The sequence below is a fragment of the Musca autumnalis genome, unplaced genomic scaffold (genome assembly GCF_047663935.1).
Source record: "Musca autumnalis isolate F117 unplaced genomic scaffold, ASM4766393v1 scaffold_3, whole genome shotgun sequence".
NCBI classification, from domain to species: Eukaryota; Metazoa; Arthropoda; class Insecta; order Diptera; family Muscidae; genus Musca; species Musca autumnalis.
This window is the reverse complement of record NW_027411866.1, coordinates 239,787,693-239,814,182: the sequence shown is the minus strand read 5'-3', so window position 1 is coordinate 239,814,182 and position 26,490 is coordinate 239,787,693. Positions and strand designations below refer to the sequence as shown.

Below are 26,490 nucleotides of genomic sequence, written 5' to 3'. Positions count from 1 at the left end.
AATCAAACGTTGTACCTGTTTTCAGCTTTATGAATTTTACAAGGGAGCGCGCATCTAGGATGCACTCCATTTTCGATCCAAATCACAGCTTTTTATGTAGTGTTTTAGACTGAATTTAAAGGTACTCTTCGTATTGTGTTTTTAATCAATCTAAATGAGAGCCATTGCGAAATATCCCAGAAGAATGAAGAACCATGGAGTAAAACAAGAATATTAAGAACTTTATTATATACATACCATGGTACAATAATACAGGTAGCATTATCATGCCAGCTGATGGTAACATAATGTGTCAACTGCATTGAATTGATGTCAAATTTTGACACATTATGTTACCAACAATTTCCGATGCGGCTACCTGTGTATTTGTACCATGATACATACATACCTAAACACAAATTATAAAATGTTCCCAATTAATTCATTGGTCCCGGTCCACACTAGCGTGAATTTCATTAAAAAAATTCATGAAATTATGTGTTCTTAAATCGAATTCCCCACTACAGCCATTTTATGATTTTACTCTACTATGGAAGTCGATCTAGAGACGCATAATTTCATGCAATTTTTTCAATGAAATCACTCTAGTGTGGACCGGGACTTGGAAATTGAGTGTATTTCTTCCGTTCTCCATTTATACCGAGCGCAACTGATTTTGCTTCATCATTCTAAAGGTTTTTTATGTTGCATTCCCATCACTAGCTCAGATTTCAGCATGAACTCCACTCCATTAAAAATGTCCTTCTTGTAAATTACCGAACAAATTTTCGCAACTTTAGTTTGTATTTTTTTTATTTTATAACAAATTTTTCGAAATGTATACACTCTTGTTTCTCATTTCTCTTATGAGGAAATTATGTTGTTGTAACAGTGTTTTTTATTATGTTTGTATGTTCGTTCCTCTGTTCAATCTGGCTCTGGGTCTATCTCCAGTTCCAGAGAAATGACAGTTTCGATTGGATATAGCCACAGATCCACTGGAGTTAGATGGGTAGGTTTGGCGGAGCAGTTGAAAAGGTGTTCTGTGTCGTGCGGGCCCATGCCGCATACTGGGTAGATGTCTTGAACGGCGCGATCGATTTCCGCCCAATAAGAATTTTAGTCGACTGCAATAACCCGGTCGTAGTTAAGTCAAAACTACTGTGGTTTGTCGTGGCAGCTGACCCTCCTCAGCTGCGATAGATGGGGGACGTACTCTTAGTACTTTATTCACACAATAATTACTTAAGGCCATGGCAACCGCGTCCGTGTGAATGCTATTCAAACCTGCTTGATATTCTTGTTGATCTAGGGGTTATCTCCTGTATCGTTGGACCTCTCCCTCTAGACCATGGATATCCTTCCTGATCTGCCTGAATGTGTCGGGCCTACCTAGAAGACGGTGTTTTGGATGGCTCACACGGTAACATCCAAGCAGGTACTGCAACGAAAGCATCTCATTGTGTTGCTTTACTGGAAGAATCTTTGCCTCCTCATGTAGATGGCCCACTGAAGATTTGAGGAGGCACCCTGTTGCTGTTCTCAGTGCGGCATTCTGGAAAGTTTGAATCTTTTTCCAGTTCGTATCACATAATCTCGGGGACCAGACTGGAGCCGCATAGCTTACCACAGACCGACCTATCGCGTTATATGTGGTCAACAAGGTTTCTTTATCTGCACCTCAAGTGCTGCCGGCTAGGGACTTGAGGACCTTGTTCCTACTTTTCAGCTTGTCGCAGATAGCTGTGGCGTGTGCGCACGACGTGAATGTAGTGTCGAATGTGACCCCTAAAATTTTAGGGCAGTTTGTGGTCGGAATTCTGCTACCGTCGACCACGATATTCAACTCACGTCCAAACTGCGCTGTCCATGTGGTGAATAGAGTGGCTGTTGATTTTGTGGCGGAAATCTGCATATTCCTCGAATGGAAAAAGGTGGTAAGATCGGTTAAATAATTCAGTCTCCTACAGATGTCATCAGGATAGTTTCCGACGCCAGGATCGTGCAATCATCCGCAAACGTAAAGCTGAAAACACATCCAACGTTGGATTAACATCTTGTATTGGGCGTTGAGCAAAAAACAACAACAACAAGGCGACGCTGACACCAAAGCCCCATATTGCTCTGTTCCAGAACCTGCCAGAAGCTACTAGTTTTTACTACGATAACATTTTTTCCTTTATGTTATCGAAAAAAATAGTAACAATTAGTAGATTCTTGCAGTACTGGAACAAACCATTTATTTCAAATGAATTTGAATTTTTCGACATCATGCCGAACAGTGTAAAAACGGCCAAAACGAAACAAAACTTTGTGTTTTCAGCTTTACGATCTCGATGCCATCTGGAGGGGGCGGAATACAGGAGAGGAAGAGTTTAAACAGTTCCGGAGATATTACTCCACCTTGGGGACTCCCTGTTTCACTCTACGTTGTTTGGACTTCTTATTCCTGAATTCTACGTACGACTGGCGTCCATACATATAGTTGACTATCCAACGTTTCAAGCTTGGCCGGAGGGTTGTGTGCTCAATGTCCTCAAACAGCGTCGAGTGCCTGACTGTATCAAATGCTTTTGATATCAAGCGCCACCTCCACTGTTCTATCGCACGGCCGTCTCTGGTTGAGTCGTTGACAGATATATGTGGTAATGGCGTGCAGCGCTGTTGTCGTGATGTGCTGCTTACGGAATCGTGACTGAGGTCCTATCTTCCTTTCTTTCAGGGTTCGAGATTGACTTAACCGTTGGTGATAAAGTCGAGTGGTCTGCTAATGGAGACAATTATAGGGAGATGGTCCGATCCAAGCGAAATGACGGGTTGCCAGGTAACGTCATTTGTCAGACCAGGTAACACAATGGTTATGTCTGGCGAACTGTGACACTCTCCTCTAATTCTGGTAGGGGCGTCCTCATGGACCGTGCAAAACGTGGAGCTATCAATCTGCTCCGCCAGCGCTATACCTCTCTGGTCTTTTCCGAGGGCCGAATGCCACATCTCATGATGCGAATTAAAGTCCCCCAGGACCAGACGATTATGACCTTCCAAGAGCGGGCTAATGTCAGGCCTATAATCTGAGATGCAGCTATTTCTCGGCGGGATGTATACGTTCAGCAACTCTATCTCGACAGTTCCACATCTGACTGCTACCCCCTTACATTCCATGTACGGGTCATTAGAGACAGGCTCAAGCGAGATAGGTCTGTATTGGACAGACTGGTGCAATAGGAAAGCTAATCCCCCACCTCCACTTCTGGTGCGATCTTTCCTTAGCACATTGTAACCATCACAATGCACTAAGCTGTGGTTGTCGTTCAGCTTGATTTCTTGCACCACCGCGACCTTGATGTTCTTCCGACTCATAAAATCTACTATCTCCTCGATCTTACCTCGGAGTCCATTGCAATTCAATTGCAAAAAGGCTGCATTTTCGGGGATTGGACAACAACGGCTGGTGTTAAAGGCTGCGTGTGCGGTTGTTGTCTAGGGGACTGCGGGGGAGTTTCGTAATCAGACGAAGAGGGAGTCTCGTAATCCGACGACGACCCACTGGGGACTGTGTTCACGCAGCAACAAAGTCCCTGGGTTTTGCTCCGTTCCGGCTTGGACCAAAAGAATTCGGAGCAGGCATTCCGGGATGGGATATGCTGCTCCCAACACAGAAAAACGAAACAAATACAAACATATGTATGTACACTGAGGTGGCAGCCGCTGGCCGGAACGATGATTTTGTGTTGTTCCAGTCAATCCGGTACGAAAGAACCCGATGCCGTCGGCAGCGGCGGGTAGGGATCAACCAAATGCTTTTATTTCGTGTCATTTGACATTGATAGATTGTGTAAACTACCTCTTATGGGTACTTTACACGATATGTATTTTGCATATGAGTTGTCACATCTGCCATACAAAATGTATATGCAAAGTGACAACTCATATGTAAAAAACATATCGTGTAAAGTACCCATAACGGGTCACGTAAGTAGCACAAATACAACTCTGTTTTGGCCAAAAAATCTTCAATATGTCAAAATGTTTGTCTACGTTTTCATACAATTTATTCACAATAACAAAAAATTTGACAGATTGAAAACAATCATCTGGTCATTTTACGCCACCTTATTATTTCTCCATGGGTGGAATAATTGTTTACGTCCCGTCGTTATTTAGAGCTTTGTTCCTTTACTTTTTTAATGGTAAGAGTGGTAAAAGAGAAATGTGTCAAAATTGCTCTCTCATGAACATTTTTACGAGTAAAGTAAAGGAACGGAAAAATGGTAGATCTGGCAGCAATGTCAAAAAGAAACATAAAAAAATCAATTTTCATCTTTTATTTCATTTAGTTTTGTCAGCGTTCGACTTTTTCTTCTGTTTCTTCTGTTTTTAGGCATGCGTACATAAGCCGCTCTGCCTGAAGGCATGCGTACATAAGCCGCTCTGCCTGATTGCCTTGCTTTCCTGCTTCATTTTTGACATAATAAAAATAAAAGAATAAAGAAGGCCGAGGAAATTTCGAACTGGGTTGCCCTTTTCTTTTTTACTCTTTTATCAGAAGTAAGCAAGGTAAGCAGGCAAGGCAGCTTATGTACGTCCCAATTTACATTGGGCGAGTTTACTTGCGGCAGTTGTCATTTTGTAGGAGAGAGAGGTGAGGCATATGGTAGCCCCAGTGATGCCAGATTTGCCGATTTATCGGCATTTTGCCGATTTTTAGTCCAAAAAAATAGAAATGCCGATTTTTACCCCTAAAATGCCGATTTTTAGTTAAGGCAACTTGTTCACATACAATTTCCATTTTGTATGAAAATCGTGGTTGCTAGAACTAATTTGGTACAATAACAAAGACAACTATATCGTCAAGAGTAGTTTGATTAATAATAATAATAATTTTTTTTAACATTTTATAAAAACAGTTTGAATTTTGTTGATTACTATAACGTGTACTTCAGTATATACGTCAAGGAAATTGTTCAAAAACGAAATTGTCGAAAAGTGGGTTAGTGGTTTAATTTTAAAAATAAATTTAAGTGCCTAGCTTCAATAAATCAAAGTTTTATAATAAATGGCACACAAGATTCATTTTTCGGAAGGAATACGAATGCTTTATAAACATAAACGAAAAACAAGAATCACGCGAACTTTCACGTTTAAATTTCAAAAATTTGTTTAAAGATAAAAACGTAGAGTTGCTAGAATTGTGGAAAACAATGTGTGAATTAGTGCAAATTCTGAATCATTATTTCCTATTTTGTCCAAATTTATAAACATGTTTAAGTCTTGCCACATTCTTCAGCAAATGTGGAAAGAGTTTCTATCCAAGTAAATTTAAATAAAAACAAGTACCGAGATCGATTAGTTAGGGACTCGATGGAAGGAGTTCTCTTTACTAAAGACTACTTAAAATTAAATAAGTCTAACTGTTATAACTGTTAAAAATGATTTGTTACAAAACTTTAATTCAAATATTTATTACAGAAATTTAATTTAATTGTAAACCAACATTTCAAAATTCCAATACAACTAGTAAGAAAGTGTCAGTCGGCTTTGCTGACAGAGGTATACCCTCAGCCTATGTGAATTTAAACTTTCTTCTACGGACAGATCGAATTTTTTTAAGATCTTTTCAGAATTATGTGGCCATTTTTAGACATTTGAACTTGCCGATGTGTGGAGGTGGGACTTAATGGAATGGACCGACATAGTCCATTAGGGAAGTGGATTTTATTTTGAGAGTTATATCTTTTCGATAAATATCGCGCCCACTAGTCATTTCAGTGGGTCATCGTATAACTTTTGGAATCGGTTGATCAGTTCGAGAATTATGGTGCCATAAGGGCTTTCACACCTCTCAGGCTATTTCGTCCAAACATACTTGGGGTCTAAAACCATTATTTCGATGAGGTAAATTTTGCCCGTATGAAAGTTTATATACCCTCGTAAGCATAAATGCTGAGGGTATAAAAACAATCACCTTATTAATAACCTCTTAAGACAATATTTGTATACGTTTTGTTTAGCTTGACGGAATTGAAAATATATTGATTTCATATATACATACACGTACTTATAAATATATACTACATATGCATATGGTAAAACCATTTATATTCATACATATTTTGAATTATTGCCTTGGTTTATGAATTGTTAATTGTTTTGTTGCACTTAAAATGTTATTTTTTAACTTATCCTTATTAAATATAGCAATAATTTGAACTGAAATAAACGTTATTTAATTTGCCGATTTTTTGCCGATTTTGAAAAATTTTTGCCGATTTTGCCGATTTTGGCACCCGAAAAGTGCCGATTTTGGACCAAACTTATCTGGCATCCCTGTGTAGCCCTTTGCCTCTCAGCACCCTCTCTCACCTACAAACTGACAATTGCCGCAAGTAAACTCGCCCAATGTAAATTGGGACTACGCAGGCCTTTTTTTCTTCATTGCGAAATAATCGTCAAACAAAAGTCGAAAATCAGTTCTGCCATTTTTTACCTGTAGAAATTTTGCTGGTAGCCTGTAGTAGAAGAGAAAACCATTTTCGCTCTCTCTCCCCTCGCACTCTCTTACAAATTGCTTCCAGTTTTACCACTTTTCGGGGTTAAGGAACGCTTTGCAGGTTAAAAATGGTAACAAATCGTCGGTGTCATGCTTAAGTGTTCCATACGCCATTTTTGACATTTTGAGATAAAGGTACCGTACAAGGTTTTGAACCATGCTCTTTCAGATTTGTTGGTCGGTTTTTCTCTATCTCTTATAGTTTCTGAGATATTCAGATCCCATTATGTTCCATATCCGCTTTGTGACCCAAAAAATCTTGTCGTTTTGTTCCATATCCATAAAGACTGGCGTATGGAACATAACAACTTTGAACTTTTTAGTTCCATATCCATGTCGTTTGGCGTATGGAACAAAAAATGACAAAAGCGAATTGTTCCGCACCAAAAATGATGGCGTTTGGAACATAAAATTGCCCATTTTTGCCAAGTTACGTATAATGTGGCGTATGGAACAAATTGTTTTAAAGGACTTGACTTAAAAACTGAAGAATAGTAGTTTCTAAATCCAAATATTTTTGAATATTGTATTGTTATATGAAAACGAAAATGTATCAATCGTTTAAACAAAAAATCCCTAGTTTAAAGACAAAATTTTGGTGCAAGTCCACAAAATATATGCAAAAACGTCCATTCGACGTGAAGCTAGTGTGGACACCGACTACAAAAATGGTATTATAAGAAAAACGTGTTTAAATGTTGTATGTTACCTTAGAAATGCAAAATATCAATCCATTTTGTCCGATCGAAATTTTTACCACAAAAAAGTAGTGATAAGTGGAGGCAGTCCCTTAAATAAGTGTTAAGGAAACCTAAAATTATGGTTCTTATTGTATTTATATGAGAAAAATAAATGTTTCATTTAAAGTCCTGATTTTTAAACTCCACAGTAGCAATTCATACAAGGGAGGTGGAACACAATTGATAAAAAGTGTTCTGGTTGAAATGTGACAAAACGTGTACCATGTGACACAAACTGCCAAAAACACGAAAAAAAGATTCCATGGAACAATTCAGCAACTTTTTGCAATTATACAAATTGGCCATAACTTCTAGACTATCACAGATATCGGACTAAAATAAACTACTGATATATTCTATAAGTTTAGTTAAGTAGAACTGAGCTCTTAAAGTATTGCATTATTTCACCATTTTTATCCTGTATGGCCTTAAACATTAACTTGAGTTTTTCTCGAATCAGGCAAATGGCGTATGGAACACTTAAGCATGACACCGACGAAATGGTAAAAATGGTAACATCAGGTAAGTAAAGGAACACAGCTTATGTTTAGCAGTTTGCCGTCGGTATTGTGTGGCAACACTGGCAAACCTTGCCAGATGTTCTGCTATGTTTCGTTCGTGTTTTTAGTTTGTAAACAAATAGATTTATTTAAAAAATAAAATGGATCAAACAGCAAGTCAGTCGACAGATCGCAAACAACGTTATAAATTACTAATCGATGAGCTTAGTAATATTAGTAAGTTATCCCGCTCCTCTGTAATGAAATTTGCGTTGTTTACAATTGTCGTTTTGCAGATAAGAATATTGGAACCTGCGAAGAAAGTGAAACATGCTCAGCCCTGCGCAACATTATAGAACAGAATGATAATATTCACAAGGAAGGTAGTATTGGTGATAAGCTGGAAAATACCAGTGAAGTAGTGCTGGATGCTCAGATTCTCAAAAGTACCCATGAATCCATATCGAAGCTGTTGCAGGCCAGTTCGGAGTTCAATGATGGAATGTATCAAAATGCCATAAGTGCCTTAATTTGCCACAATGACACTGAAAACTGGCAAGATATAACCCGAATCGCTTTGGCATGTTCGAAATCGGTGGCCACCAAATCATCGATGCTCGGTGCTGCGGACATAGAGCCCAAAGAACGTATTGTGAAGGAACGCCAACAACGGCGACGTACCGTCCTTACACAAGAGAAAAAACCTGAAACAATTAAACAACTGAAACGTGATGACCGTGGTGCTGAAAAAGTTAATATCTTACAAAAACAACTTGATGATATCTTTCGCGCCAATCGACGGCAACCGATACCATATTATAAATTGATTATAGATCCCCATGACTTTATGAATACTGTGGAAAATGCCTTCCAAATGGCATTTTTGGCGCGCGATGGTAATATAGCCATTGAATGTGCTGCTGATGGGTTACCTCATGTTCGATTAGCTACCAAAGATGAAATTGAGGCCCAACCGGATACATCACAATCGATATGTTCGCTGAATATGGATTTGGTAAAGGTAAGAGGGGAAATGTAATTTTTGCTTGCGATGGCTATTTGATAAGAAATTCACAAATCAATAGAACCAGCCTTTCTTTCGGAAAGGGTCTTTAGAAGCACCCTCTCTTTCGGAAAGGTTCTTTAGAAGCACCCTTTCTTTCGGAAAGGTTATTTAGAAGCACCTTTTCTTTCGGAAAGGGTCTTTAGAAGCACCCTTTGTTTCGGAAAGTGTCTTTAATAGCACCCTTTCTTTCCGAAAGTGTCTTTAGAAGCACCCTTTCTTTCGGAAAGGGTCTTTAGAAGCACCCCTTCATTCGGAAACGGTCTTTAGAAGCACCCTTTCTTTCGGAAAGTGTCTTTAAAAACACCCTTTCTTTCCGAAAGTGTCTTTAGAAGCACCCTTTCTTTCCGAAAGTGTCTTTAGAAGCACCCTTTCTTTCGAAAAGGGTCTTTAGAAGCATACTTTCTTTCGGAAAGGCTTTTAGAAGCACCCTTTCTTTCGGAAAGTGTCTTTAAAAGCTTACTTTCTTTCGGAAAGGGCCTATAGAAGCACCCTTTTATTCCGAAAGGGTCTTTAGAAGCACCCTTTTTTCGGAAAGCGTCTTTAGAAGCACAATTTCTTTCGGAAAGCTTCTTTAGAAGCAACCTCTCTTTCGGAAAGGTTTTTTGAAGCACCCTTTCTTTCGGAAAGGGTCTACATAAGCACCCTTTCTTTTAGAAAGGGTCTATAGAAGCACCCTTTCTTTCAGAAAGCGGCTATAGAAGTACCGTTTCTTTTAGAAAGGGTCGTTTTTATGGACGAGCTAATGATGGTATCTATAACGGCGTAAAGGCCGTCAATGTAAGTCTTTATAGACGACCTATTTTATTTTGTCTTTTCTTTCCAGAGAATGATTGATATCTATAAAATCCGAGAGCCTATGCTAAATATACCAAGCGATATAGAGGAGCATAACGACAACGATAATGACTACAGTAGACATGATGATGAGGATAGTGATTAGCACAAGGAACCAAAATAAACATTCTACGAACCATGACATTCTCAATGTATTTTTTAAAAAATTAAATTAGTATATAAATATGTATTGTTTTAAAAAAAGTCTACAACTGTTACTTACCTGTGTACCTATTTGTATTACCTTTAGTATTTTTTTAAAAATAAAATAAAAAACTAAGAACACAGAAAACGATATATTGTTTTTGTTTTTATAATTTTGTCTTATGATTATTGTTGTAGATTATTTTTATTTTTTTTCTGATGATAAATAGGCAATAATTTGTTTAAACTTTAAAAGAAATCATGTTTTAATACCAAATGAAAAAGGCCGACTATTTAAGAGATTTTTTGTTAAGGGTTTCAAATCAAAACTTATCATTAAATAGTTTAAACAATTTGCGATTTTTTCTTTTCTTTAAAGCCCCTTAATTCTGACTTTGATTTTGTTTATTTATCGGGCTATAGTATAAAAATATACGTACATATGTATTTTTATGTGATCATTTTCTGAGAATCAGTTTCCTTGTTCATTCTGTTAAACACTCTTATCTTTTTTGTTGTTGTTGCATAAATCGTTATACGTGATACAAAATTAAGTTTTAAAGCGAAAAATAATATAATAGCTCGCGTTTTGTTTTAAATGAATGTTGTGAAAAATTTTATCAACAAATACAATGCAGGACGATAAATTATATATGTATTTAAAAAGTAGACGTAAAAAACAAATAAGAGCTTAATATCGTTTAAGATTTTCGTTAAATAACATTTAGTTTAACCCGCTTCATTACATTTCTGTTTCCTTTTGTTCTAGTTCGCTTAGCCTTCTTGGCCAAAGTCTTCTGTGAATTTACGCAGTTTTATCAAATCATCATCGTTGACAGTTGGTTTCGTGCGAGACAAAGATTTCAACATGTCGCGCTGAAATTGAAAGAGATGTTAGTTTTGATAGGCCAAGTGTTTAAAATAAGTTCTGACTTACCATTGTTACAGGTGGCTCAAACAATTTATCACTGGGCACATCTACCCAGCTCATTTCAATGGCACCATCATCACCTGGTGAGCAGGGTACTAACAAATCGTCACATATGATTTCCTTGTTTGTGGGAGAGGGGCCAGTGACACGCTGAAATGAAAAATAAAATAGGTTAAATTCAAAACTTTTTATAACCGAGGATCAGAAGGGAGTATTTATAGATGAACTAAGGGACATCTTCAAATCTAAACTCTAGTTAACCTAAATGCAGTATTTAACGACGACGTTATGGGGGGTTTTATAGGAGACCTTTATGGGCAACATAAAGGTGATCTCTATAGACGACTTAGAGAGCGCCTTTATAGAAAGAAAGGGTGCTTTTTTCGACACATTCTGAAAGAAATGGTCCTTCTTTTGAACCTTTTCCAAAGAAAGGGTGTTTCTTTCGAATCTTTCCCAAAGAAAGAGTGTTTCTTTTGTAACTTTCTAAAAGAAAGGGTTCTTCTTTCGAACCTTTTTAAAATAAAGTGTGTTCTTTCAAACCTTTCTGAATGAAAGGGTGCTTCTATGGAGTCTTCCTGAAAGAAAGGGTGCTTCTATGGACCCTTCTTGAAAAAAAGGTGCTTCTATAGACCCTTCCTGAAAGAAAGGGTGCTTCTTTGGACCCTTCCTGAAAGAAAGGGTGCATCTATGGACCCTTCCTAAACGGAAGGGTGATTCTTTGGACCCTACTGAAAGAAAGGGTGCCTCTACGAACCCTTCCTGAAAGAAAGGATGTTTCTATGGACCCTTCCTAAAAGGAAGGGTGTTTCTATAGACCCTCCTCTTATGGACCCTCCTGAAGGAAAGGGTGGTTCTATGGAGCTTTCCGGAAAGAAAGGCTACTTCTATGGTGCTTCTATGGACCCTTCCTGAAAGAAAGGGAGATTCTATTGACCTTCCTGAAAGAAAGGGTGCATCTATGGAGCCTTCCTGAAAGAAAGGGTGCTTCTATGGAGCCTTCCTGAAAGAAAGGGTGCTTCTATGGAGCCTTCCTGAAAAAAAGGGTGCTTCTATGGAGCGTTCCTGAAAGAAAGGGTGCTTCTATGGAGCCTTCCTGAAAGAAAGGGTGCTTCTATGGAATCTTCCTGAAAGAAAGGGTGCTTCTATGGAGCCTTCCTGAAAGAAAGTTTGCATCTATGGAGCCTTCCTGAAAGAAAGGGTGCTTCTATGGAGCCTTCCTGAAAGAAAGGGTGCTTCTATTGACCTTCCTTAAAGGAAAGGGTGCCTCTACGGACCCTTCCCGAAAGAAAGGGTGCCTCTACGGACCCTTCCCGAATGAAAGGGTGCTTCTATGGACCCTTCCTAAAAGGAAGGGTGCTTCTATGGACCCTTCCCGAAAGAAAGGGTGCTTCTATGGACCCTTCCCGAATGAAAGGGAACTTCTATGGACCCTTGCCGAAAGAAAGGGTGCTTCTATGGACCCTTCCTAAAAGGAAAGGTGCTTCTATTGACCATTCCTGAGAGAAAGGGTGCTTCTATGGACCCTTCCTGAAAGAAAGGGTGCCTCTAAGGACACTTCCTGAAAGAAAGGGTGCCTCTACGGACCCTTCCCGAAAGAAAGGGTGCTTCTATGGACCCTTCCTAAAAGGAAGGGTGCTTCTATGGACCCTTCCTAAAAGGAAAGGTGCTTCTATAGACCATTCCTGAGAGAAAGGGTGCTTCTATGGACCCTTCCTGAAAGAAAGGGTGCTTCTACGGACCCTTCCTAAAAGGAAGGGTGCTTCTATAGACCATTCCTGAGAAAAAGGGTGCTTCTATAGACCATTCCTGAGAGAAAGGGTGCTTCTATGGATCCTACTGAAAAAAGGGGTGTTTCTATGAACCCTTCCTGAAAGAAAGGGTGCTTCTATGAACCCTTCCTGAAAGAAAGGGTGCTTCTATGAACCCTTCCTGAAAGAAAGGGTGCTTCTATGAACCCTTCCTGAAAGAAAGGGTGCTTCTATGAACCCTTCCTGAAAGAAAGGGTGCTTCTATGAACCCTTCCTGAAAGAAAGGGTGCCTCTACGGACACTTCCTGAAAGAAATGGTGTTTCTATGGATCCTTCCTAAAAGGAAGGTTGTTTCTATAGACCCTTCCTGAAAGAAAGGGTGCTTCTATGGAGCTTTCCTGAATGAAAGGGTGCATCTATGGAGCTTTCCTGAAAGAAAGGGTGCTTCAATGCAGCTTTCCTGAAAGAAAGGGTGCTTCTATGGAGCCTGAAAGAAAGGGTGCTTCTATGGAGCTTCCCTGGACGAAAAGGTGCTTCTATGGAGCTTTCCTTAAAGAAAGGGTGCTTCTATGGAGCTTTCCTGAAAGAAAGGGTGCTTCTATGGAGCTTTCCTGAAAGAAAGGGTGCTTCTATGGAGATTTGCTGAAAGAAAGGGTGCTTCTATGGAGCTTTCCTGAAAGAAAGGGTGCTTCTATGGAGCTTTCCTGAAAGAAAGGGTGCTTCTATGGAGATTTGCTGAAAGAAAGGGTGCTTCTATGGAGTCTTCCTGAAAGAAAGGGTGCTTCTATGGAGCCTTCCTGAAAGAAAGGGTGCTTCTATGGAGCCTTCCTGAAAGAAAGGGTGCTTCTATGGAGCCTTCCTGAAAGAAAGGGTGCTTCTATGGAGCCTTCCTGAAAGAAAGGGTGCTTCTATGGAGTCTTCCTGAAAGAAAGGGTGCTTCTATGGAGCCTTCCTGAAAGAAAGGGTGCTTCTATGGAGTCTTCCTGAAAGAAAGGGTGCTTCTATGGACCCTTCCTGAAAGAAAGGGTGCTTCTATGGAGTCTTCCTGAAAGAAAGGGTGCTTCTATGGATCCTTCCTGAAAGAAAGGGCGCATCTATAGACCCTCCCTGCAAGAAAGAACCACTATGGACCCTTCCTGAAAGAAAATGTGTTTCTATGGACCATTTCTAAAAGAAAGGGTCCTTTCATAGGCCCTTTTTGAAAGTGTAATTCTATGGGCCCTTTTTGAAAGAAAGTGTGCTTCTATGAACCCTTTATTTAAAAAAAGAGAGGGTGCTTCTATAGACCCTTTCTGAAAGAAAGCGTGCTGCTAGAAAGTGTGCTTCTATGGACACTTTCTGAAAAGTCACCTTTGTAGACGTGCCGAAGGTCGTCATAATAGACCTCGACTTTATAGACGACTCGAATGTCGATTTTAAAGACTTCCCGAATGCAGACTTTATAGACTTTCCGAACGACGCCTTTATAGACGACCTGAAGGGCGTCTGAAACACAGCATATGTTTGACCTAAAATGTCTAAATCTGATTATTCTTCCATTGCCTTGAACTTGTATTCGCAGATTACACTGGGATCATCACCCTGAACAAACAAGCTTGTAAATTAAGAATCGTAACTGACATCATCTTGCCAATAATGCCGCCGACATGCACATATGTTAAAAGCTATTCCGTTGATTGCATATTTACCTTAAAGTGTGTAGCAGTCTGTACTTTGCGTACCGGTTCCATAAGGGCATCGCGTACTACAATTGAGATATCAGCACCCGAATAACTAAAGAAAATAAATCAAAAAACACACCTTAGTTTCCAATCACTTTTCAAAAGAAACTATATTTTCAAACTTACCCCTCAGTTTTACCAGCCAACTCTCGTAGATTCTCCTCGGTAAGGACATGCGATGTATTACCTAAATGTATCTTAAACATAACCAAACGAGCGTGGGCCTCTGGCAAGGGTATATAAATACGTTTTTCAAAACGACGACGAATAGCTGAATCCAATACCCATGGAATGTTGGTGGCACCCAAAACTAAAATGCCATCTGTATCGTTGCCGACACCTTGCATTTGTACGAGAAATTCGGTTTTGATGCGACGTACACTATCGTTTTCATTATCCGAACGTGCCGAACACATCGAATCAATTTCGTCAATAAATATAATGGATGGTTTATGTTGACGTGCCAACTCAAATAGATTCTTAACCAATTTTTCTGATTCACCTAACCATTTGGACATCAAATCTGAACTGGATACCGAAAAGAATGTTGAGTTGTTGGCTTCGGTGGCAACAGCTTTGGCCAAGTAAGATTTGCCAGTACCAGGTGGGCCAAACAATAGAATACCCTTCCAGGGAATACGTTTACCGGTAAAGAGATGAGGAAATTTAATGGGGAGAATAACGGCTTCTTTTAAAGCCTCTTTGGCGGCATCTAAACCGGCCACATCTGACCACTTGACGTGTGGCTTTTCTATAACAATGGCACCCTCCAGCTTGCTTTGTAGCTTTTTCTTTTCCGGATCTTCACCATCCGAATCACTGTCGCTTTTCTTATCTTTGTCATCTCTGGAAAGGGGAAATTTAATATAAGAGTTAATATCGAATAGACTTTTTGGCTCATATGTGCCACACTTACTTGGAACTGGAATCACCCTCCTTGACAGGCTTCTTTTTGCCCTTCTTCAGATATTCCTTAAGTTTTTCAGCCCTATCTAAATATTGCAAACATTTGGCCCGTATAGAATCTTTGGCTTTTTCGCCTTGGGCCTCATCTAAAATCAAAAAAGATCATTATCAATTGCATATATACAACTCTCAAATCTCAGCACCACTTACATTTTATGGCATGAAGAAAATACTCCACACCATGCTCGTACAGACGTAAAGCCTCAGCATAGTTTTTATTACGATCCTCTTCGGTGGCTTTAGTCACTAAATCGATGGCCTTTTGTAGTGTTGTACCAGCAGCCATGACCGAAGTAACTAAAAATAGTCGAAAACAAAACACAAATCAATACGAAAGTAGTGTCAAAGCAAACAAGCAAAGGAAGTAGAACTCCTCCAATGAACTCCCTCTCCAGTTCATCTGCTTTTAATAGCTTATTAGGAGTGACATCATAGGTTATGATGTTTGTTTTCTATGTGTGACAGACTTTGTAGGGATACAATGAAAAAACGACGAGCGTTTAGCTTTTTCAATGCACAAACAACAATTGAATGACTAATGCATCCATGAATTTTTTTGTACACGGTCTCGGTTGGTAATTTGTATTCGAATATGTTTTAATGATTCCCTAGTTTCGTTTTTTTGCGATGCGCTTTGCAGACATTCCATTTAAAATCCACTGTATTTATATACCTACTTAGTACTATCTCTTATGTGGTATATTTAAAAGATATCGGCCTGATTTGTTATTTATTTCTTTTTTTCTACTGTTTTTCTTCTACTCCGACAAAATTTCAACTATTTTTGACACAAAAACAAGATGATTACGATATGATTGCGAATCCGTTGCACAGAGATCTATAGGTTGATATTAATCGATCAATCGACTTTTGTATGTGAAATGCAACAATCAAAGTCGACGGTTGGTTATACCCATGCACAGTGGTTCCGTCCGTGGACAAAAATCGAAAAATTGATGGCGACAAATTTGATTGCGATAGAAATAAATGTTCTCTAAACAAATGAACGGAAAGTCCCGTTCCACACTACCGTGAATTTCATCAAAAAATTTCATGAAACTAGGTGTTCTTAAATCGAATTCCCCACTACAACAATTTTATGATTTTACTCTGCAATGGTCGTCGATCTAGAGACGCATAATTTCATATCAAAATTTCAATGAAATTACTGTAGTGTGGCCCGAGACAAACAAACAAAACAATACCCGTACCAATCATACAAAGCCACAAATTTGTCAGCTTCTCTGAATCGTTTCATTCTCACAACCAAAACAAAACCACAAACTTTTCAATGTAAAAAAGATGAAAACAGTACGATTGCTGAAATGTACTTCGGCTATGCTTTGCCGAGTTGTTTCATTCACCACCGAAAGAAAAAGAATTTTTTGCAAACGTTTGCCGTGCGTTATGGTCATGACCATGAGTGTGACATTGCAATGTCACACTCAGGCACACACACACATGCGATTGCTTAACAACCATGATCCAAATAGAAGGTCATCCAATAAGACAAGCTGATACCTCCATTTCCTGTCAAAATATTTTGTCGTAGTTTGAAATTTAACAAAAAAACATAGTTACCCATAGCAAAATTATCAAAACAAATTTCGGTTATTTCAACTAAAGCTGTGTTCCTTTACTTACCTGAGGTTACCATTTTTACCATTTGATATACACTTTTATACAATTTTTTTCCCACTCCACTCAATTTAAAATTTGCTTCAGAAAATTAATAAACTTAGTAATACATGTTTGGGTAAATGTAAACACCATATGATTAATATTTACATGCAAACAAAGGTGTAGCCAAGTTTATTACATCCCAAGAGAACTTAGGAACAATTTTTGCAGCGACCGCTACTTTTAAATTTTAAATATTAACGCATAATATAATTTATTAATTTTAGAAAAAAACACACAAAAATAGGTATTAACATGGTTTAATAAGAAAGGTTAGCCAAAGCTTCCTGTTAATTTAAATTTTTTCTTTCGACTATTCCTAAAACGTCAAAACAATATACACAATCTTTGTATGTGTGTGTGCTGTTTGAATAATATGCCAAACAATTTTAAAAACAATCGAATTCAATGGTTTTTAAATTCGTGTTTAGACTATTAGTATGGAAGAAATTTGTCAGCTTATCATTGACTAAAATTGTCGGATTTAAATCCTCATATAGCAAAAACTACTTCACGTATCAGTACCAAAATTCAGATTCTTCTTAATTAATATGTTTTCTATCACTCCCCATCAATAAATTTGTTCAACGAAGTATTTAGTTTTTACCATTTTTGGCCACGGTCGTGACACTGTGCGACGTGATTCAAATGCTGGTATAACATGGCATTACAGTTCAATTTCGACCAGCTGGCTGGGCCAGGGGTGGAAAATTAAAAATTTTATAAGGTACTAAAATGGTACTTTTTTCAGTAAAAGGTACTTTTTGGAGAATATATTAAGTTTGTTTTTCGGTTTGTAACGCATTGAAATAATCATTTCATATAAAACAGTCTTGATCAGGGTAAAAACCTGAGTCGAATTCGTTCGTCCGTCTGTGGTAATCACTCTAGCGTCTTAACAAATTGAGATAGGACGCTAAAATTTTAAACAGTTTGGTGTTTTCTTTGCAGTTAAGCCATGTTCTGTATGGACGACTTTTTGGAATAGCCCCCACATATCGGTACCACCCGATGTCACGTATTTGTGAGTTTTTGGCTACATTTAGGGTTCCTGATAGCCAAAAACTTTTCCCTCATATAACGGCACCGTTATGTTTGGTTTACATTCGGCGTCTTTTCGTGATTTCGAAGGCGTTTCGTGATTTCGCGCGAAATCATGCAAAATTTATCATGATTTCGCATACAAAAATGAAATCATCTTATTTCGTGATTTCAGCGAAATCAACATCGAAATCACAGTACACATGATATACAACCTTGCTTTTGCCTAAAAAAGTACCAAAAGTTGCAACACTTTTCACGTATCACAATAAACAAGGTAGATGTGCGAATTGCTGAAACAAAATATGTTAATATCAAAATTTGTAAACAACGTGAAAAAATATTAAATTACATTGTTACAATGCTATTTTTCATTGTGTTCCCGTACTTTTTTCAATCGTAATGTTAGAAAATAGACCGAATTGTCAAAAATTGCTTCCCCATACAAATTTCTTAAAAAATACGGGAACGAAAAAATGACGGAAATTGCAAAAACTCCAGCAAAAATGCCAAAATCAGCGTATCAGCCATCGTGTTCAGATGCCAAAAAACATGCTGCCAGTTTTTACTTGGCCAATTTTTTATAGCAGAGAACAGGAGAAGAGGCTTTTATTCAAAATCAAGTGCAAGTCTTGCTAGATTTCGGAGTACTGGAACGCATTTCTAGCACTAAACGGCGGGGAAAATACTGCAAGTAGTAATATTTTGCAGTTTCTGAACACAACTTTTATGTATCAAAATTTATTATTATAATGTCTCAACGATAAAATCATTTTTTAGTTTTAAATTTCTTAGTATTATAAACAATTAATACGATATATAGATAATTTTACGATCATTTTCGAAATAAAGCAGTAAAGTTCTATATTGTCGTAAATTTTTGATGATTAATTCAATTTACAACAACTTTTTTCTAAAATTCATGTTTGATCAGCTGCGCATTTGCATCTACCTTGATTATTGTGATATGCTTGAAATCAACAAAAAAATAAGTGTAAACACCGGGGTGTATTTCAGGATTTCGTGAAATCCTGTGGATTTTAGAGCGCAAGTGTAAACTTGGCATTATATTTCATGCATGCCAAATTTGGTCAGAAAGCCTCCCCACCACAAAATGTGTACATTAGTACTTTCGTTACAGAAAGAAAACTAATTCCTTGGTCACACTAGACGGTTTCATTGAAACAATTTCATGAAATCCAGGGTTCCTAGATCGATTTCCATATTCATAGTTTTTTGACGTTTTAGATTCGATCAGCTGGGCTGAGGCATCTACCTTTCTAATTGTACCATGATCTACCTCATGGAAAACAGAGTTCGAAAATAAACAGTACACTAACATAGTGTACCGCTCCGAGTACAGTATCACTAAAATATTTTTAGCGTTAGTGTTCCGGAACACAAACACTAAAAAATATTTTAGTTATACTGTTCCGGAGCACAACGATAAACGTAGTGTACCACATTTTGGTACACTAAAAACGTTGGGTACCGCAGTCGGAACACTAAAAATCGTAGTGCTCCGCAGTCGGAACACTAAAAATCGTAGTGCTCCGCAGTCGGAGCACTAAAAATAGTAGTGCTCCTCAGCCGGAACACTAAAAATCGTAGTGCTCCGCAGTCGGAGCACTAAAAATCGTAGTGTTCCGCAGTCGGAGCACTAAAAAATCGTTGTGTACCACATGTCGGAACACTAAAAAATAACGTAATGATAATGTACCACACACGAGTTTATTATGATTTGCGAGGAAAATTAAATATTTATAATTTTTGAGATAAGAACAAATTAAGACATAAAAACTCAGATGCACCTCTTAAATCCATGTATGTATACATATTAATTAATAACGTTGGGAACTTAAGTAGAAAATATGAAAAACATTGATTCGGTTGTTGTACAATGGCGCGTTACAAATTGTAGTGTTCTGACTGTGGATACATGAGTTTATTATGATTTGTGAGGAAAATTAAATATTTTTTTTTTTAATAAGTACAAATTAAAAATAAAATTTAATTGAACACGTGAATAACGCCTGATTTGATTTTCGGACAATGGATCAAAAAAATCGTAGTGTTCGGCTGCGGAGCACTAAAAATCGTAGTGTTCCGACTGCCGGATCACTAAAAATCGTAGTGTTCCGACTGCCGGATCTCTAAAAATCGAAACAATGGAAAAATAAAAATCGTGGTGTTCGGCTGCCGGATCACTAAAAATCGTAGTGTTCCGACTGCCAGATCACTAAAAATCGAAAGTCGGCACACTACGATTTTTAGTGATTCACCAGTAGGGACACTACGATTTTTAGTGCTCCACAACCGAACACTACGATTTGTAGTGCACCACAGTCGAATACTACGATTTAGTGCTCCATTGTCCAAAAATGGAGTCAGATATTTTACACATTTACTTCTAATTTTTATTTGTTAATATGTATTTATTTATCCTAAAAACATAAAATATTTGGTTTGTCTTTTTACGTACTGAACTTTACTGAACATTTTTTCTTCAGTAAAGTTTTGACAATTGTATAATTGAAATGTTGCTAAACATTACTGAAGAAACAATGTTCAGTAAAGTTCAGTACGTAAAAGGACAAACCTATTTAATTTCCCTCATAAGTCATAATAAACAGACGATTACCTTAACGGTACGCTACGATTTTTAGTGCTCCGCAGTCGGAGCACTACGATTTTTAGTGCTCCGGCAGTCGGAACACTAAAATTTTTAGTGCTCCGCAGTCGGAACACTACGATTTTTAGTCCTCCGCAGTCGGAGCACTACGATTTTTAGTGCTCCGGCATGCGGTACACTACGATTATCGTTGTGTTCCGGTACAGTATCACTAAAATATTTTTTAGTGTTTGTGTTCCGGAGCGGTACACTATCGTAGTGTACCTATCCACCTTGGTACGGTACAGAACGGTACGGTACGATACCATAGTGTTTATTTTCGAACACTGATGGAAAAAAGCTTCATTGTGGACAAAAACAAGACGCTACTGTAATCATGCCTCTGGCAATGCTGTTAACTGTCACATTGATTTTTTATAAAAATATTTATTTTTTTGCATTGTGAAACAATACAACTTATTCATTGCAGTGAATTCCGGTAGTTTGATTTAAATTCACGTGAGGAGAATATATATTTAAAAAAACGATTTAAACAAATTGTTGTTAAGAATTTATTTAAAACGTTTGGAAAATCCAACAGGCATTGAACAATAATCAAGAGGGAATTCTTTGGAAAGTAATGTGAGTAGAGTTGTAAGCAAACAACAAAAACAATCAAATTTATTAAACAAACATTGGAGATTGGGGGTAAATATGTTGATAAGTATGTATGAAAGTGCTATATCATGATAATTAACATTTTTTTATTCGCTGTTAAATTATCACACCTCTTCACTTTGTAAAGGTGGATAAGGTTATACATTTTGATTTGGAAGATAAGTCAGCGCTTAAACTTCCTTTACCGACCGTTCGCAGAAAATTATGAAAAATATACCACAAATAGTGCAAATAGCGGTTTTTATACTAAGTCCAATGGTCCATAACTTTTATTGCGGAAATGTCTACTTCCAGGGATATCGGTTTCTGAAGTTCCGACCGAAGGCCGGCTATTAAGAAAAGAAAATTTTTTTCTGCGAAGGATCGGTAAACGAAATTTTTCCCAAGTCAGTTACAAACATACAGTTGTTATATTAAGTTTTTTAAGGAGCCAAGTTACAATGGCCGCCGAAAAACCAACAACATTAGAGGAATGCCTTGCGTTACCCTTAAATGAGTCAGAATTAATAGAGGTCACCGAAAAGGCTAAAGATTGGGCCATTATGCATGGTGCAGCAATGAGATCAAAAACTAATTTTAGTCCTGATTCATTGAATGTGAGTTAGAAGTGCTGGTACTTTTTGCGTTTTTACTTGAGTCACATAAAAAAAATCACATTCTATTTTTTTTTGCAGTTTGCTCCATTCTTATTGACACCATCATCGTTTCCCCGCAAAGAATTTGAAAAAGCTGTGAATTTACAAACCATCATCAATCGCCTAATGCACAATGTTGCCCACGATGAAGAATTTCTAACAACAACGCTGGCTGAAACAATTAAAGTTGATGAATTTACAGCAAATCTATTTAATATTTATAAAAAAGTATTGGCAAGTGGTTTTGGTCAGGTGAGTTATTTTGTAATTATTTAAGATTGTTTACTTTTTCAATTTCTATTAATTAATTATTTTATTATTTCAAACTCATAAATGTGCAGGATAAATTTCCATTTGCCATTTACTATAACATCGTTTTTTAACATTTGTCATTTTGTTTTATTGACATAAGCGGGCATGTTTTAAAGATCCACTTCCCGTTTTTCAGTTTATCAGCTCTGCAGGGCCTTTAAAATAGCTAAAAAATTCTGATTGGAAGACCCTTGGGTTCTGACATCGTGCTCCTCTCAAAAACGTTCTTGCTCAGCGCCCTCTTCCACTTGGACTCAGGGTTCCTTTTCCATCACAAATAATGGTCAACGAGTTAAATCGGTAAGCAAATATATCGGCAGAATATTTGCTTACCTATTTTCTTCGTTCATCTGAATAGTACGAGCCACGGGTTCCATACGTATCTCTGTTTCAGATAAATAGGATTTGTTTTAGCACTGTCTGACTGGTTGGCGCTAACGATAACTCTCGAACGGATAACATGTTGCCCTTTCTGAAAGAAAGGGGCTTCTGCAAACCCTTTTGAAAGAAAGATTGCTTCTATAGACCCTTTCTGAATGAAAGGGTGCTTCTATAGACCCTTTCTGAATAAAAGGGTGCTTCTATAGACCCTTTCTGAATGAAAGGGTGCTCCTATAGACCCTTTCTGAATGAAAGGGTGCTTCTACAGACCCTTTCTGAATGAAAGGGTGCTCCTATAGACCCTTTCTGAATGAAAGGGTGCTTCTATAGACCCTTTCTGAATGAAAACTGTCTGGCTGGTTGGCGCGAACGATAACTCTCGAACGGATAATATGTTGCCCTTTCTGAAAGAAAGGGTGCTTCTATAGACCCTTTCTGAATGAAAGGTGCTTCTATAGACCCTTTCTGAATGAAAGGGTGCTTCTATAGACCCTTTCTGAATGAAAGGTGCTTCTATAGACCCTTTCTGAATGAAAGGGTGCTTCTATAGACCCTTTCTGAATGAAAACTGTCTGGCTGGTTGGCGCGAACGATAACTCTCGAACGGATAATATGTTGCCCTTTCTGAAAGAAAGGGTGCTTCTATAGACCCTTTCTGAATGAAAGGTGCTTCTATAGACCCTTTCTGAATGAAAGGGTGCTTCTATAGACCCTTTCTGAATGAAAACTGTCTGGCTGGTTGGCGCGAACGATAACTCTCGAACGGATAATATGTTGCCCTTTCTGAAAGAAAGGGTGCTTCTATAGACCCTTTCTGAATGAAAGGTGCTTCTATAGACCCTTTCTGAATGAAAGGGTGCTTCTATAGACCCTTTCTGAATGAAAGGGTGCTTCTATAGACCCTTTCTGAATGAAAGGATGCTTCTATAGACCCTTTCTGAATGAAAGGGTGCTTCTATAGACCCTTTCTGAATGAAAGGGTGCTTCTATAGACCCTTTCTGAATGAAAGGGTGCTTCTATAGACCCTTTCTGAATGAAAGGGTGCTTCTATAGACCCTTTCTGAATGAAAGGGTGCTTCTATAGACCCTTTCTGAATGAAAGGGTGCTTCTATAGACCCTTTCTGAATGAAAGGGTGCTTCTATAGACCCTTTCTGAATGAAAGGGTGCTTCTATAGACCCTTTCTGATTGAAAGGGTGCTTCTATAGACCCTTTCTGAATGAAAGGGTGCTTCTATAGACCCTTTCTGAATGAAAGGGTGCTTCTATAGACCCTTTCTGAATGAAAGGGTGCTTCTATAGACCCTTTCTGAGTGAAAGGGTGCTTCTATAGACCCTTTCTGAATGAAAGGGTGCTTCTATAGACCCTTTCTGAATGAAAGGGTGCTTCTATAGACCCTTTCTGAATGAAAGGGTGCTTCTATAGACCCTTTCTGAATGAAAGGGTGCTTCTATAGACCCTTTCTGAATGAAAGGGTGCTTCTATAGACCCTTTCTGAATGAACGGGTGCTTCTATAGACCCTTTCTGAATGAAAGGGTGCTTCTATAGACCCTTTCTGAATGAAAGGGTGCTTCTATAGACCCTTTCTGAATGAAAGGGTGCTTCTATAGACCCTTTCTGAATGAAAGGGTGCTTCTATAGACCCTTTCTGAATGAAAGGGTGCTTCTATAGACCCTTTCTGAATGAAAGGGTGCTTCTATAGACCCTTTCTGAATGAAAGGGTGCTTCTATAGACCCTTTCTAAAAGAAAGGTTGCTTCTGTAGACCCCTTTCTGAAAGAAAGGTTGCTTCTGTACCCCTTTCTGAAAGAAAGGGTGCTTCTATAGACCCTTTCTGAAAGAAAGAGGGCTTCTATAGACCCTTTCTGAATGAAAGGGTGCTTCTATAGACCCTTTTTGAATGAAAGGGTGCTTCTATAGACCCTTTTTGAAAGAAAGGGTGCTTCTATAGACCCTTTCTGAAAGAAATGGTGCTTCTATAGACCCTTTCTGAAAGAAAGGGTGCTTCTATAGAACGAAAGGGTGCTTCTGTAGATCCTTTCTGAAAGAAAAGGTGCTTCTTTAAACTACTTCCTGAAGGTTGCTTCTATAGACCCATTTCTGAAAAAGGGCGCTTCTATAGACTTTTGCTTCTATAGAACGAAAGGGTGCTTCTGTAGATCCTTTCTGAAAGAAAATGTGCTTCTGTAGATCCTTTCTGGAAGAAAAGGTGCTTCTGTAGATCCTTTCTGGAAGAAAAGGTGCTTCTTTAAACCACTTCCTGAAGGGTGCTTCTATCGACCCCTTTCTGAAAAAGGGGTGCTTCTGTAGACCCCTTTCTAAAAGAAAGGGTGCTTCTATAGACCCCTTTCTGAAAAAAGGTACTCCTATAGACCCTTTCTGAAAGAAAGGGTGCTTCTATAGACCCTTTCTGAAAGAAAGGGTGCTTCTATAGACCCTTTCTGAAAGAAAGGGTGCTTCTATAGACCCTTTCTGAAAGAAAGGGTGCTTCTACAGATCCTTTCTGAAATAAAGGGTGCTTCTACAGATCCTTTCTGAAAGAAATGTTGCTTCTATAGAAACCTTTCTGAAAAAGGGGTGATTCTGTAGACCCCTTTCTAAAAGAAAGGGTGCTTCTATAGACCCCTTTCTGAAAGAAAGGTTGCTTCTGTAGACCCCTTTCTGAAAGAAAGGTTGCTTCTGTACCCCTTTCTGAAAGAAAGGGTGCTTCTATAGACCCTTTCTGAAAGAAAGAGGGCTTCTATAGACACTTTCTGAATGAAAGGGTGCTTCTATAGACCCTTTTTGAATGAAAGGGTGCTTCTATAGACCCTTTTTGAAAGAAAGGGTGCTTCTACAGACGCTTTCTGAAAGAAAGGGTGCTTCTATAGAACGAAAGGGTGCTTCTGTAGATCCTTTCTGAAAGAAAATGTGCTTCTGTAGATCCTTTCTGAAAGAAAAGGTGCTTCTTTAAACCACTTCCTGAAGGTTGCTTCTATAGACCCATTTCTGAAAAAGGGCGCTTCTATAGGCCACTTTCAGAAAGAAAGGGAGCTTCTACAGCACCTTTCTGAAGGAATTGAAAAAGGGGTGCTTCTGTAGACCCCTTTCTAAAAGAAAGGGTGCTTCTATAGACCCCTTTCTGAATGAAAGGGTGCTTCTATAGACTCTTTCTGAATGAAAGGGTGCTTCTGTAGACCCTTTCTAAAAGAAAGGGTGCTTCTATAGACCCTTTCTAAAAGAAAGGGTGCTTCTATAGACCCTTTCTAAAACAAAGGGTGCTTCTATAGACCCTTTCTAAAAGAAAGGGTGCTTCTATAGACCCTTTCTAAAAGAAAGGGTGCTTCTATAGACCCTTTCTAAAAGAAAGGGTGCTTCTATAGACCCTTTCTAAAAGAAAGGGTGCTTCTATAGACCCTTTCTAAAAGAAATGGTGCTTCTATAGAACGAAAGGGTGCTTCTGTAGATCCTTTCTGAAAGAAAATGTGCTTCTGTAGATCCTTTCTGGAAGAAAAGGTGCTTCTTTAAACCACTTCCTGAAGGTTGCTTCTATAGACCCATTTCTGAAAAAAGGGTGCTTCTATCGACCCCTTTCTGAAATAAAGGGTGCTTCTACAGATCCTATAGACCCTTTCTGAAATAAAGGGTGCTTCTACAGATCCTATAGACCCTTTCTAAAAGAAAGGGTGCTTCTATAGAACCCTTTCTGAATGAAAGGGTGCTTCTATAGACCCTTTCTGAATGAAAGGGTGCTTCTATAGACCCTTTCTGAATGAAAGGGTGCTTCTATAGATCCTTTCTGAATGAAAGGGTGCTTTTATGGATCCTTTCTGAATGAAAGGGTTCTTCTATAGATCCTTTCTGAATGAAAGGGTTCTTCTATAGATCCTTTCTGAATGAAAGGTTCTTCTATAGATCCTTTCTGAATGAAAGGGTTCTTCTATAGATCCTTTCTGAATGAAAGGGTTCTTCTATAGATCCTTTCTGAA

At 38.3% G+C, this 26,490-nt stretch overlaps 3 protein-coding genes across 24 annotated transcripts in view; 2 read left to right on the top strand and 1 right to left on the bottom strand.

The window, feature by feature from the left end:
- The first annotated feature begins 7,849 nt into the window (after window positions 1-7,849).
- On the top strand, window positions 7,850-9,961 carry LOC141399199 (EP300-interacting inhibitor of differentiation 3-like). The gene is made up of 3 exons (XM_073977459.1): window positions 7,850-8,006; window positions 8,066-8,790; window positions 9,659-9,961. The coding sequence occupies exons 1-3, from the start codon at window positions 7,931-7,933 to the stop codon at window positions 9,773-9,775; spliced, it is 918 nt and encodes a 305-aa protein (XP_073833560.1). The 5' UTR covers window positions 7,850-7,930; the 3' UTR covers window positions 9,776-9,961.
- A 10-nt stretch (window positions 9,962-9,971) lies between these two features.
- The window catches only part of Vps4 (vacuolar protein sorting 4), a 28,636-nt gene continuing 12,117 nt past the window's right edge, over window positions 9,972-26,490 (bottom strand). For 6 of the 9 annotated variants that reach the window (XM_073977449.1, XM_073977448.1, XM_073977450.1 and 3 more), the window contains 6 exons: window positions 15,333-15,479; window positions 15,133-15,268; window positions 14,343-15,062; window positions 14,184-14,268; window positions 10,751-10,894; window positions 9,972-10,689 (listed from right to left, as the gene is read on the bottom strand). In XM_073977449.1, coding sequence (XP_073833550.1) covers window positions 10,588-10,689; window positions 10,751-10,894; window positions 14,184-14,268; window positions 14,343-15,062; window positions 15,133-15,268; window positions 15,333-15,468 — 1,323 coding nt within the window. In that variant the 5' untranslated portion in view covers window positions 15,469-15,479 and the 3' untranslated portion in view covers window positions 9,972-10,587. The other 3 variants (XM_073977446.1, XM_073977447.1, XM_073977454.1) reach the window with 3 other exon arrangements.
- LOC141399195 (glutathione synthetase-like) overlaps window positions 20,903-26,490 on the top strand; it is a 29,547-nt gene continuing 23,959 nt past the window's right edge. The window contains exons 1-4 of one of the 14 annotated variants that reach the window (XM_073977440.1): window positions 20,961-21,156; window positions 21,487-21,558; window positions 21,620-21,788; window positions 21,867-22,079. In XM_073977440.1, coding sequence (XP_073833541.1) covers window positions 21,633-21,788; window positions 21,867-22,079 — 369 coding nt within the window. In that variant the 5' untranslated portion in view covers window positions 20,961-21,156; window positions 21,487-21,558; window positions 21,620-21,632. Of the gene's footprint in view, window positions 21,239-21,486; window positions 21,789-21,866; window positions 22,080-26,490 lie in introns of all 14 variants that reach the window. The other 13 variants (XM_073977439.1, XM_073977433.1, XM_073977434.1 and 10 more) reach the window with 13 other exon arrangements.